Here is a 13,186-nt window from a genome sequence, read left to right as displayed (position 1 = left end):
TTGATAGTACTCAAACAGACTGAATGGAGTATTCTCACAATTTGTTTTGAATCGTAATCATTCAAATATTACACTTTGTTAAAGGTAAACTGTTTTTTTTTTTTTATGAAGACCATTTATTTTATATTTACAAGTCATCTAAAATCAACAATACATTCAAAACAATTGGAACTCTCTCACCGTCCCCCTCTCCCGCTCGCTTAGTATTCTACCCTGTGGCCTACAAGGCCCCAACCAACAGTGTGGGTCCTAGCACATTTGGCGCCCCGAGCAAGCCCCCCCCCCCACCCCCCCAACCAACAACACACCACTCTCTCAGGTATTTACATCCACTTTACGTTGGATGAGCGCAACCTTTGGTTTTCCTCCCTGAGCTCATTACATTCCTTTTGTAATCTTTCAGTCTTTTCCTTACAAAGTCTGTTGTCACACTGTTGTTCTTCCTCCTCAAGTGGTGCCAGCTCAGCATCAGGCTCTGATGACAGTTCTAGGAGGACATCCACTGCATCTGGCTTCTTCTCCTCCACCCTCTTATTCTTCATTGTGTTGTGCTGCTCATAACTCTCCCTTTTCCTCTTCTTGATGGCTGGTGTGTGTGTGAAGATGGATGGTACCCGGTCAGGGGACAACGGGTCATCAGATTTGGCACCTATAATAAGAGAGTATGTCCAACAAGTTAGAAAAAAGAGTCACTTAAATATGTGATATCATTACTGTTGACAAGCTAACACCTCTCTCCATCAAACAACTGCAAACTATAAAACGGAAAGTCAACTTTTCTTTTCATTTTTACTTATTACAACCTCAATTCCCAAAAAGTTGGGATGCTGTGAAAAAAGTCAATAAAAACAAAGGACCAAATGAGTATGAAAAAACAAAGTTTATCAGTCTTAACACAAGCCTCACATATTGTCTTTGTTTTACATTCAGTTGATTGTCGGTGTAAAAGGATTTCCAAATCATTTCATTGCAAAGACATTTTGAGTTAACTTGATTCTAACAACAACAACCCAACTATTTTGCAAACTTTAACTCACTACACCACTGCAGTTGGTCTCCTCCACACACAACAAACTATGTCTCATCCTCAATGTGTCGCTCACCGCCTCCTTCAGCCTTGTGTGTATCATCCACAGTGTGTTGCTCTTCGACTTCAGCTGGCTGCAGTGGGTTTTTTCTTTGCTCCCTCTTCCTTTGCCTTGCAGAGCGTGTAGTGTTGGTGCAAGTGATTTCAGTGTGACCCAGATAGAGGGAGGGTGCCCAGTCTGGGTCAGTCTCCATCATCTCATATGCAGGTTGACCTGCAATAACATGAACAAGGTTTTAGCTTCATAACATGGGACCAGAAGTGTTATCCGTCAGAAATTATACTCATGTAAGAGTACATATGTTATGGACCTGTATATGACAATTGCATGCCATTTAATGGTATAAAAAGATTATTATTTTTGGTACATCACTTAAATCTCTTACCTTTATGAAAATGTCGAGAGCAAACATACATAAAACGAGATATGTTTGCAAAGGTGATGTTTTTGCGCCGCACCGCTGAAACCCAGGCGATCCGACGCCTCTTCGTTACGTCCGCTACATGCTGTCCCTGTCCCTTCTTCAAAGTGGGAAAGCCAAAAAACCTATCCCCGTAGTTAAGTTTTTGACATTTACTGTCGTGAGACTTTCTACTGCAGCCTATTACACAACAAGAACGTACCATTTTGACACCTAAATGAAATGAATTGATAACCCAATTCTCTAACAACAGCGCAACAGCGCATTGATACCGTCAAAATGGAGATTAACGCTACTCCCATAAAAATTCAGTTCTCCCAGCTGTGACGTCACCTGACAAAGACCGATTACTTAAATAACTTATACTCTTTGATATAGATGTGTTATGGCTAAAAATACGATGATTAATATACCTGTATATACTTGTGCTCAACTTTACTTTGATTACCTTTGATGAAGTGTTCGCTGCAAATACGTGTATATTTGGACGGCTGCCATTGTTTGCCCTCCACGGAGAGAGAGGTAACGTTACCTTTAAAAATCCACAATCTCGTCCTCTCTGGGTTTTCTTTACCGGACGGAATTCTATAGAAACACAGCTCAGGCTTGCCTCCTCTTCGATTAGTGCAACGGGTAGCCCAACAACTATCCGGCATTTTGGCAACACAATAGCAACAGACTCAAAGTAATAACAGAGAACGTCTAATAAAGGGAGAACTCCCACTCTCGGGAAACTTCAGGGTTCTGAACTGGTTGCATTTCCTCTCAAGTTCCATATGAGGACACTAACTGTCGAGTGCAGAATGAATGGAGGTCTTTTATTAGCAAATGTCACGCCAGATGCTTCTTGGCATGGTAGTTCCCTATGGTAAAAGTGGGAGTACGCGCACCGAAGAACGCGGATCATTCTCTGGTGTATTCGAAATAAATCAGTGATTTTCCTTCCCAAACAGCCCTATTTTTGATTGGCCGACTGCACTCTCAGTATCAAAAAGAAATACATGCACTCTAGGCCTAGTGTATCAACAGAATAATATCATCACAATGTCTAATATGTTGGCAAAGGGATAATGTTAGAATAATATAATTAGGCTACAAAATGACAGTGTGTGAATCGCCCATGGTCACTTACTTTTGTTTGTATGTTAAGTAGCCTAAACATTTGTATCCTGCCTACACGATTCATGAATAATTTTTTAGAAGTTACATCGGAAAGTCATCAATAGGCCTACTAAGTAGCTTGATTAGATCAGTAACACTCCTGAAGCTTTAATGTATTTAAATGGTTATTATGAAGATTTTGATCTCATTAGGCCTACATCTTACCATTCTTTGTCACGAATGGTCTGAAATAAAATCCTGTATTTACCTCTGTGTATTCCCTAAAAGCTTTGAGCTGTGTGTGTCATCCAAAAATACTACCAGTGGAACTATTTCTGTTGTCATGCCGTATTACTGTAATTTTACAAGGGGGAAATCTGTCATTACGTAATGGTTTAACCGAAAGAAAGAAATTGCTGGAAGGGAAATAATGGTAGAAATTTGTGAAAGTTAGAGTAGAAAGTTGTGTCCAGTCAATCTTGAGTCTTGTGTAATGAGTACAAGCTAGTTTTAATTCCCTCAACATGCAATTAATTTCCAGATGTGATAAGTTGCCATTTATTCTCCACTTTTTTACGGAACATTTTTATGATCTACTGTAATGGCAGAAATTTGTGAAAGTTAGAGTAGAAAGTTTTGTCCAGTCAAACTTGAGTCTAATGTAATGAGTTTGTGTGACAAAGACAATTGGTTCAGTGACACCAACTAATAAGTATCCACATTGGACCTTTTTTTATTCAGTCCATTACGTTTTCAACTGAAACATACAATCGCAATTCACATAAAATGGACAATCAAATGTAAATAGCCTAATACAGACGTCAAAGGATGCAGTTTGTAATGATGATGCTATACAAGCTAGTTTTAATTCACTCAACAAGCAATTAATTTCCAGATGTGATAAGATGCCATTTATTCTGCACTTTTTTCTGGAACTTTGTATGATCTAATGGATTCGTAGGGTAAAGAAGGTTGTACTCTCGAAGACACTACTCTCAGAATGCCAACGAGAGAGAGAGAGAGTGTGAGAGAGAGAATGAGAGAGAGTGAGTGAGAGAGGGAGAGAGGGAGAGAGAATGAGAGAGAGTGTGAGAGAGACAGAGAGAGTGAGAGAGAGAGAGAGAGAGAGAGAGAGAGAGAGAGAGAGAGAGTGTGTAAGAGACAGAGCTAGAGTGAGAGAGAGAGTGAGAGAGAGAGAGAGAGAGAGAGAGAGAGAGAGAGAGAGAGAGAGAAAGAGAGAGAGAGAGAGAGAGTAAGAGACACAGAGAGAGAGTGAGAGAGAGAGAGACAGAGAGAGGGAGAGAGAGAGACAGAGAGAGAGAGACAGAGAGTGTGAGAGAGAGAGAGAGAGAGAGACACAGAGAGAGAGAGAGAGAGTGAGAGAGAGAGTGTGAGAGAGACAGAGAGAGTGTGAGAGAGAGAGTGAGAGAGAGAGAGAGAGAGTGTAAGAGACACAGAGATAGAGTGAGAGACAGAGAGAGTGAGAGAGAGAGAGAGAGAGAGAGAGAGAAAGACAGAGAGACAAAGAGAGAGAAAGAGAGAAAAGAGAGTGAGTCAGTATTCTTCATGTTCTTTGGGTCCACCCTCTTTGACAGGTTGTAGTCATCTGGCAGTCTGATAAACTCCCTGGAAGCCTCCATCCTAAGCCACATAGAGACATTTAGCATCTCATACTTCATGACCAAACTCTGTTCTACTCTCCCCTAAACTTTGCAGTAGTGCCCCAGTAGTGGAGGGGTGTTACCTGTCAAGTGAGTCCAGCTCCTCTCACTCTGAGCGCATCATCTGCCCCTCCGCCCGTTTTTGCTCTCTGAGCAGCTTTTGACGGATTGCAGACAACTTAGAGAGGACTTCCCTCTTGTACTCTGGTAGGCAGCCTGACACACATACACACACAATCACATACCAGTTACATCTAATCTACAAAGTGTTGGTTCTAGCTTTATGGAACATGTTGTGTTTTTGTGTGTGTGTTACCTGCAGCTCTCAGCTCCTTCCTAACAGCTGGGACAGAGGGTGTCTGGGATTGGAGCCCTGAGAGAGAACCCTTCTAAAAGGTGTGTGTGGGGAGAGAGACATTAGTTTATACCGTTTTTTTAGACAATGCTCTCCATACTACGTTTATGGTTTATACAAGCGGTAACTTACAGGCATGGGGGTGGTGGGGCATTTGCTGTCCATGCTGGGGGGACTGGAGGTGGACTGGGGGGCCCTGTGTCTCTTCTGGAGGGTGGGGATGGGGGGCGAGATCTCCCTTCGCACCTGCAGATAGACAGTAAGATGGGGATCATACTGATATTTCTGTTTGTTCAAATCTTTCTAATAAGGTTTTGTGGTCCTCTCACCTCTTGAATGCGCGCTTGTCTCTCTTTCTCATAGCGCATCCTCCCAGTAGCAATTTCCTCCACCTCTTTCCTCTTCTCCTCCACCTCTTTCTTCTTCTCCTCTGCAAGACGGACAAGCTCCTTGTTTTTGCCCCTTTTCTGTTGCAAGAAGAAGACCGAACTTTATTTAGCTAATAACAGCTGAGTCACGAGAACATGTTACACTCGCTTAAAATCGACCCTTACTTCAAGTGTTTATTGTCCACACCATAAAAATCTAATTCTACTATCAAGATTGTTCAGCATTGTTATTCAAGAGAGTGTGGTCCACATAAGATAAGTTGTATACCGTATATTGCAAAGGCATATACAGTCATTTCTGCCACATCCCTCTAAGCCAATCAGTGCCCAGCTGACCTCAATCTCCTTGAGTTTTCGGATCTCCTTCTCCTTGTCAAACTCCTCTTCATTTGAGCCCTCTGCTCTGCCAGCCTCCTCTCCTCCTTCGCCTCCTCAAGGCGTAGCTTCTCCTTCTCCTCTGCCTCCTTGAGGCGCTTCTCCTCAATCTGGGCAGGGCCCAAAAGGTAAACAGTTTGTTATACAACATCATGTATGTGTGTGTGTGTGTGTGTGTGTGTGTGTGTGTGTGTGTGTGTGTGTGTGTGTGTGTGTGTGTGTGTGTGTGTGCGTGCGTGTTTGTGTACATTATGAAACATCCTTCAAATCAATGGCTTGTTGAAGCTAAAAGACCCTACAGCCACCAGAAGCCAGGGTCTTGAAATCTATACATAAGACATCCCAAACCATACCACACTGTACCTGTTGTTTTAGGGCAAGCTTATACTTATCCAGTTCAGTGACTTGATGAAGCGTTGGCTGGTTCGGAAACACATTTCCTCTGGCATAGGTGGAGGTCTGGACAGGGGCAAAACCTGCAAAGATAAAGTACAACAGTCATATGCATTGTGTGTACGTGTGTATTACATTTGCGTGAAATGATTTGATGTCTGCAGTGTGCCAGCTGGTGCAGTGACTGTCTACCAGAGACTGTGTTGATGGGAGGCAGTCGGTCCTCTCTCAGCATGGGTCTGGGGGCTTTTGTCTGAGAGGTCTCGGGGTTCAGCCAAGCTTCCTCATTCTGCCTGTGCATCTGCTTCAGGTCAGCTAGACAGACAAAGTACAGTCAGACACTTTGCACAGAAATATCTGCCATCAATTGAACTCCAATCAACTTACGCAATTCTGTAGGGTGAGCCAACATGGAATGTAAGTGAAACATGCTACAACGTACTAATGAGGTCCCCTTGATTGTCTCTGAGGGGTGCGCCGCAGCCTCCCCGGCCCCATGGGTCATAGTTTTGAATTTCGGCCTCCAGCTTGGCCTCAGCCCGGTCCCTCTCTGCCTTCTCCAGCCTCCGGCGCTCCTGCTTCTCCTGGATCTGCAGGGATTCAAGGTTATGAAGGAATTTGGTGAGGAATACTGACTTGACTCCCCTGGAACTACATGTACCAGAGGTTTGAGGATAGACTAAGTCAGCGTACACAAGGACATCGTCATGAACATGAGACTTTCAACTTGCACAGCTAGAACAATTCATCCTTTGTGAATAAAGATGGTCTTGTATTTACCTTTATCAGGTTATAAAAGCATAATGATTATTTCATTTTGAAACAGAGTCGCTAAAAGGCTCTAAATGGGAAGGATGCCCTTTGTGAATTAAAGTAAAGTATAAAAAAACACACAAATCTACTTTGATGTACAACTGCTCTGTTTCATCTGACCAAAAGGCTACCTACTCCCTTTTCTCTACCCTCTCTGTCAAAACCTTACATGCCCATCATCACAAGGTCCACCTTGGAATTTCAGTCACCACATCTCAATTTCAACCACAACATCTCAAAGTTGATGAAGAACATTCAATGTTCTACAGTTCAGTCCACATGATGGTGAGTTTGTTCTTTCAATCCCGAAACATCATCTATGAGCAGAACTAATTGCATTTGGTGTATTTTGGTACTGTATTCCAACTGATAGAGGTGGGGGAGAGGAGGTCACCTGCTGTTCCAGTTCCTCCTGGTATGTTGGCGCCCTCCACTCAACAGGTTCCAACCTTCCCAGTCTGGTGGTCCTGCTCTCTCTATAGGGAGGTCCACCCTCCTCAGCCCAGGGACCCCTGCCCTCGGCCAGGTGGTGCCCCTGGTGCGCCCCTGTCTGCTGGTTAGCAAACAACCTGCTGGAAATGTCACTGGTCCGGACATGATCAGAACCTGCAAAGATGAAATATATTACAACCATGTGTATTCCATGCACGTTAATGTATGTGTTATCTGCAATGGGCCAGCTGGTGCAGTGACTGTCTACCTGAGACTGTGTTGATAGGAGGCAGTCTGTCCTCTCTCAGGTTGGGCCTGGTGACATTGGCTTTTCTCTGAGGGTTCAGCCAAGCGTCCTCATTCTGCCTGTGCATCTGCTTCAGGTCAGCTAGACAGGCAAAGTACAGTCAGACACTTTGCACAGTAATATCTGCAATCAATTGAACTCCAATCAACTTATGCGATCCTGAAAGGTGAGCCAACAATGAAGGTAAGTGAAACATGCTACAACGTACTTATGAGGTCCCCTCGGGTGTCTCTGAGGGGTGCGCCGCACCCTCCCCGGCCCCATGGGTCATAGTTTTTGATTTCGGCCTCCAGCTTGGCCTCAGCCCGGTCCCTCTCTGCCTTCTCCAGCCTCCGGCGCTCCTGCTTCTCCTGGATCTGCAGGGATTCAAGGTTGTGAAGGAATTTGGTGAGGAATACTGACTCCCCTGGAACTCCATGTACCAGAGGTTTGAGGATAGACTCAGTCAGCATACACAATGACATCATCATGAACATGAGACTTTCAACTTGCACAACTAGAATAATTCATCCTTTGTGAATAAAGATGGTCTTGTATTTACCTTTATCAGGTTATAAAAGCATAATGTTTTTTTCATTTTGAAACCGAGTCGCTAAAGGCTCTAAATGGGAAGGATGCCCTTTGTGAATTAAAGTAAAGTATAAAAAAACACACAAATCTACTTTGATGTACAACTGCTCTGTTTCATCTGACCAAAAGGCTACCTACTCCCTTTTCTCTACCCTCTCTGTCAAAACCTTACATGCCCACCATCACAAGGTCCACCTTGGAATTTCAGTCACCACATCTCAATTTCAACCACAACATCTCAAAGTTGATGAAGAATATTCCATGTTCTACAGTTCAGTCCACATGATGGTGAGTTTGTTAGTTCAATCCCGAAACATTATCTGTGAGCGTAACTAATTGCATTTGGTGTATTTTGGTACTGTATTCCAACTGATAGAGGTGGGGGGGAAGAGGTCACCTGCTGTTCCAGTTCCTCCTGGTATGTTGGCGCCCTCCACTCAACAGGCTCCACCTTTCCCAGTCTGGTGGTCCTGCTCTCTCTATAGGGAGGTCCACCCTCCTCAGCCCAGGGACCCCTGCCCTCGGCCAGGTGGTGCCCCCAGTGCGCCCCTGTCTGCTGGTTAGCAAACAAACTCCTGGAAATGTCACTGGTCTGGACATGATCAGAACCTGCAAAGATGAAATATATTACAACCATGTGTATTCCATGCACGTTAATGCATGTGTTATCTGCAATGTGCCAGCTGGTGCAGTGACTGTCTACCAGAGACTGTGTTGATAGGAGGCAGTCTGTCCTCTCTCAGGTTGGGCCTGGTGACATTGGCTTTTCTCTGAGGGTTTAGCCAAGCGTCCTCATTCTGCCTGTGCATCTGCTTCAGGTCAGCTAGACAGGCAAATCATAAGAAGTGTTTTAAATACAAGTTTCAAAAGGAAAAATCAGCAGACCAGCAAACATTTTTACCCCTGACTTCAAAACGGTTTAAAATGTGGCCCTCTACAAAGTGACCATATCAAATCATGTCATTCATATGTATAGCCCTTCTTACAAACAATGTCACGGAGGGCTTCACAGATCAGATGAGCACGTAAATATATATATATACATGTGAGTGTGTGTGTATATGTGTGTATATGGGGATGAGCCTGTATCTCTCATCAATTTAACACAGATCCACTTATGCGATCCTGAAAGGTGAGCCAACAATGAAGGTAAGCGAAACATGCTACAACGTACTTATGAGGTCCCCTCGGGTGTCTCTGAGGGGTGCGCCGCACCCTCCCCGGCCCCATGGGTTGTAGTTCTTCATTTCAGCCTCCAGCTTGGCCTCAGCCCGGTCCCTCTCTGCCTTTTCCAGCCTCCGGCGCTCCTGCTTCTCCTGGATCTGGAGGGATTCAAGATTTTGAAGGAATATAGTGAGGAATACTGACTCCCCTGGAACCACATGTACCAGAGATTTGAGGATAGACCCAGCAAAGATTGTGTCATCATCATGAACATAAGACTGACTTTCACTGGGTGAGACGGTCTAAATGGGATGAATCAAACTAACTTACAAATGATGTTAAAAATCGATATAAATCTACAACTTTTATCATTGATCTGACCAAAACATTCACTCCTCCATTCTCTGTACCATTCACGTCAAAACATGACATGCCCACCATCATTGCTCTACTTGTTTCAAACATAGACCAAGGTAAAACACAGAATCTCAACTCAAAGTTGATCAAGAAATTTCCATGTATCATAGTTCATTCCATGTTTTGGTGAGTTTGTACCTTCAATACCAATCCCTGATCTATGAGCAGAATCAATACTATTTACAGTATTGTGTGTATTTCTGTACAGTATCCCAACTCATAGAAGGGAGGGGGGCTCACCTGCTGTTCCAGTTCCTCCTGGTATGTTGGTGCCCTCCGCTCAACAGGCTCCAGCCTTCCCAGTCTGGTGGTCCTGCTCTCTCTATAGGGAGGTCCACCCTCCTCAGCCCAGGGACCCCTGCCCTCGGCCGGGTGGTGGCCCATGTACACCCTTCTCTCCCCTTCAGTCAGAGTGGAGGGATCTCTTCTGAGGGAGGCACCGTACTCCTAGGGAAGAGAGAAAAGGCTTCATGCTATGAGCAGTGATCCATTTAGAATGACATTTACTCGCTACAAATGAGGTGCAATTCACAGAGCAGTATTTCCTCTCACACCATTTTTGAAATAAAAGCCAGTCAGCTGTCTGTACTCTACTGAATAAAGAGAAACTCACCCTTGTTTCCATGTAAGGACCATCTTGTTTAAAGTTAGGGTTAAGCTTCATTTTCTGAAACTTTGGCCCACTGCTGCTTGAGGAAGTTCTCAAGTTCAGTTTTCTCAATTTTGCAGATGGAAAATTGTGAACACTTCTGTGAACACAAGACGGTGTTTACCTACAAGTATTTGGCAACTGGTAAGACACACAGGTAGCCTACTTAAGGCTTCTCTTCCAACTGAAGCACACCAAAAGTTCTCACACATGATGTAATTCCCATATTTCTGACAGTTCTTAACTGTGCAATGACACTAATATTACTGGTTAAGACCTTACCTTATCTCTGTACTGAGTTTCTGTTTGTGTCAGTCTTAGCTAATATCGGCTGCCAAAAACTATCAGGCGTGACATCATAATGCTTTGGAATGCCAAGATGTGTCCGTTGCTATGTCAACATCGGATTATGATGTCACGCCTGATGCTTCTTTGCAGGGAAGTTTCCCATGGTAAAAGTGGGGGTACGCGCACCCCGAAGGACGCGGATCGTTCTCTAGTGTACGCAAAATAAATCAGTGATTTTCCTCCCAAAACAGTCCTGTTGATGATCGGCCGACTGCAGTCTCAGTATCAAAAATAAATACATGCACTCTAGGCCTAGTGTATCAACAGAATAATATCATCACAATGTCTAATATGTCGGCTAAGGGATAATGTTAAAATAATATCATTAGGCTACAAAATAACAGTGTGTGCTCGCGCATGGTCATTTACTTTTGTTCGTATGTTAAGTAAACATTTGTATCCTGCCTACACAATTCATTCAATATTTTCATAAGTTACATCGGAAAGTCATCAATAGGCCTACTAAGTAGCTTGATTAGATCAGTGACACTCCTGAAGCTTTAATGTATTTACAGTTTTTCACAATTGTTAACACACAAAAAGCTAAACTTTGGCACAATTTTCACAACCTTAACGTCATGTACCAATTGCTCGACCCAATTTATCACTACTTTACACTCCCTTATCTGCATTAGACTCTGACTTTCCTTGTTTACACACTGATGTCAATTACACATCACCTTGTTGTCAAAACACTACACACAGTGTTCAGTTGTTGCACACACTTCTCAAGTAAAGTCTCAAAGCATCAACCTACAACACACAACTATTCAAATCTCTAAACACTCAGGTCTGGTGAGCAATTTGCGATCACGACTGCAGCATAAAAAGGGCCTTGAGCCTCTGTTTTGTTTGGTGAACAAAGGAGAACTTAGAACATATCAACAACCAGAGAAGGAGAGGGGTAACAGTGAGAGGAGGAAGAGGACAAGGAAGAGGACAAGGAAGAGGACAAGGAAGAGGATGACAAGGAGGAGGAGGAGGAAGAGGAGAAACAGAAGGAGGTGGAGGAGAAAGAAGAAGGAGAACGGTGATCTCTAATGAGATTAAGGTCACTGTGGTTGACCATGTGCTCAACTATGGTTTGAGCATGAGGAAGGCTGGCCAGAGGGTCCGACCAAATCTCAGCTGTACCCCACTTGACCCATCTATGTCCATACTATACAGTAACTTGCATTATCATGCAGTCTGTTCCAGCAGATCCAGGATCATGACACAGCTAATGATCTATATGAATACATGAATACATATTCATTGATGAGGTTGGATTCAACCTGGTGAAGAGGAGGCGCCGGGGCAGAAATGTCATTGGCCAGCACACCATTGTTCAGGTCCCCGCTGAGCGTGGTGGGAACATCACTTTGTGTGCTGCAATGGGTTGAGCAGGCCCGCTGACTGTACTGTACTGTACAATACTTTTTTTGCTGCATATGTGTGCTGTTTTATGTTTGACTATGAAAAGATTTGTCCTACACTGAGACATTTTACAAAAGTTGAAATGGCTCATTCTCCAGAGTCAGTCATTCATATGGTGTGTTCCATTTTGAGAATTGTGTTTTCAATTTTGCACTACTGTGTGCTGTGAATGCTTGGTAGTGTGCAGCAAATGCTTTTTGTGTGTACTGTTATGAATGGTATGTGTGTGTCATTTGAATGGCTGTGTACCAAATGAGAACACGAGTTCCATTTTGTGAACAGGTGAGATATTTGATGGTAAAGAGTCCTCTTGCAAAGGGAGTGTCAGGTTTAGCATTTTGTGTGTGAGTTTTTCAGTTTTGTGTGTACAGTTATGAGAAAGACGTTATTGTTTTGAGAAACGTGTGTTAACAATTGTGAAAAACTGTAAATGGTTATTATGAAGATTTTGATCTCATTAGGCATACATCTTACCATTCTTTGTCAAGAATGGTCTGAAATCAAATAATGTATTTACCTCAGTGTATTCCCTAAATGCTTTGAGCTGTGTGTGTCATCCAAAAATACTACCAGTGGAACTATTTCTGTTGTGATGCCGTATTACTGTAATACAGTTTTTCTGAATTGCTAAAACACTAAAACCCATTGACTGAACAAAGTTATCAGTTGCCTAAACTCATGTAGCTAATTGTGCAGTCTGTTGTCAATACCTTAAACCATTTCACATGGTAAAACACAATTTGCAAATCTCACATAGACTTTTCAGCAAAACTCTAAACACATTCTCATTCTCAAAACACATTCTGCACTCTAATGGACATGTCATCCATACTGGTAAACACAAATGGCAACGCTCAAATACAAATAGAAAAAACATGTCATTGACTAAACACAACCACTCAAAATAGATTTCACTTGTTTTTAAATGATGTGACACAACCAATATAAGCCAGTTCAGAGAGCAAACAGGTTGTTGAAGGTGGGAAAATATTCCTTGTGATGTCAATGACCCTGACCCAGCCCAAAGACAAGAAGAAGCACATTGATCACATGTTTACTCCTTTGATTGTTGTCCCTTTTACTGTATAGTATTGTATACTGTAGCACAGTGCATCGTAGGCTCTATACTGTACAATTACGTAACAAATGGTATGGCCCTGAACATTGCACTTCCCATTTGTTACAGTAACAGTACTGAATGCTCAGTAGATTTAGACAGGTTGCAGGTTTATATCAACAAAGAACAGGAGTGAGTTGTGGGTAGAGAGATGCAGGGTATAGTACTCT

General features: G+C 43.1%; 2 protein-coding genes across 3 annotated transcripts; both read right to left on the bottom strand.

Moving 5' to 3' along the window:
- Positions 1–295: 295 nt before the first annotated feature.
- On the bottom strand, positions 296–2,136 carry LOC146257007 (uncharacterized). 2 transcript variants are annotated; one of them, XM_084674713.1, is made up of 4 exons: positions 1,958–2,136; positions 1,474–1,634; positions 1,104–1,301; positions 296–649 (listed from the first exon to the last, which is right to left on the bottom strand). In XM_084674713.1, the coding sequence occupies exons 1-4, from the start codon at positions 2,005–2,007 to the stop codon at positions 324–326; spliced, it is 735 nt and encodes a 244-aa protein (XP_084530839.1). In that variant the 5' UTR covers positions 2,008–2,136; the 3' UTR covers positions 296–323. The 2 variants fall into 2 exon arrangements, with proteins under 2 accessions (XP_084530839.1, XP_084530838.1); XM_084674712.1 differs by lacking the exon at positions 1,958–2,136 and having other exon boundaries at positions 1,474–1,910.
- Positions 2,137–4,586: 2,450 nt separating this feature from the next.
- Positions 4,587–7,230, bottom strand: LOC146257006 (uncharacterized). The gene is made up of 8 exons (XM_084674692.1): positions 6,991–7,230; positions 6,226–6,373; positions 5,976–6,098; positions 5,754–5,866; positions 5,352–5,500; positions 4,956–5,093; positions 4,759–4,872; positions 4,587–4,660 (listed from the first exon to the last, which is right to left on the bottom strand). The coding sequence occupies exons 1-8, from the start codon at positions 7,228–7,230 to the stop codon at positions 4,597–4,599; spliced, it is 1,089 nt and encodes a 362-aa protein (XP_084530818.1). The 3' UTR covers positions 4,587–4,596.
- Between the last annotated feature and the right edge of the window lie 5,956 nt (positions 7,231–13,186).

Source organism: Hypomesus nipponensis, chromosome 15, assembly GCF_054491055.1.
Source record: "Hypomesus nipponensis isolate SF chromosome 15, ASM5449105v1, whole genome shotgun sequence".
Lineage (NCBI taxonomy): Eukaryota > Metazoa > Chordata > Actinopteri > Osmeriformes > Osmeridae > Hypomesus > Hypomesus nipponensis.
Note: the sequence above shows the minus strand (reverse complement) of the source record. Positions and strands in the feature narration are given on the sequence as shown.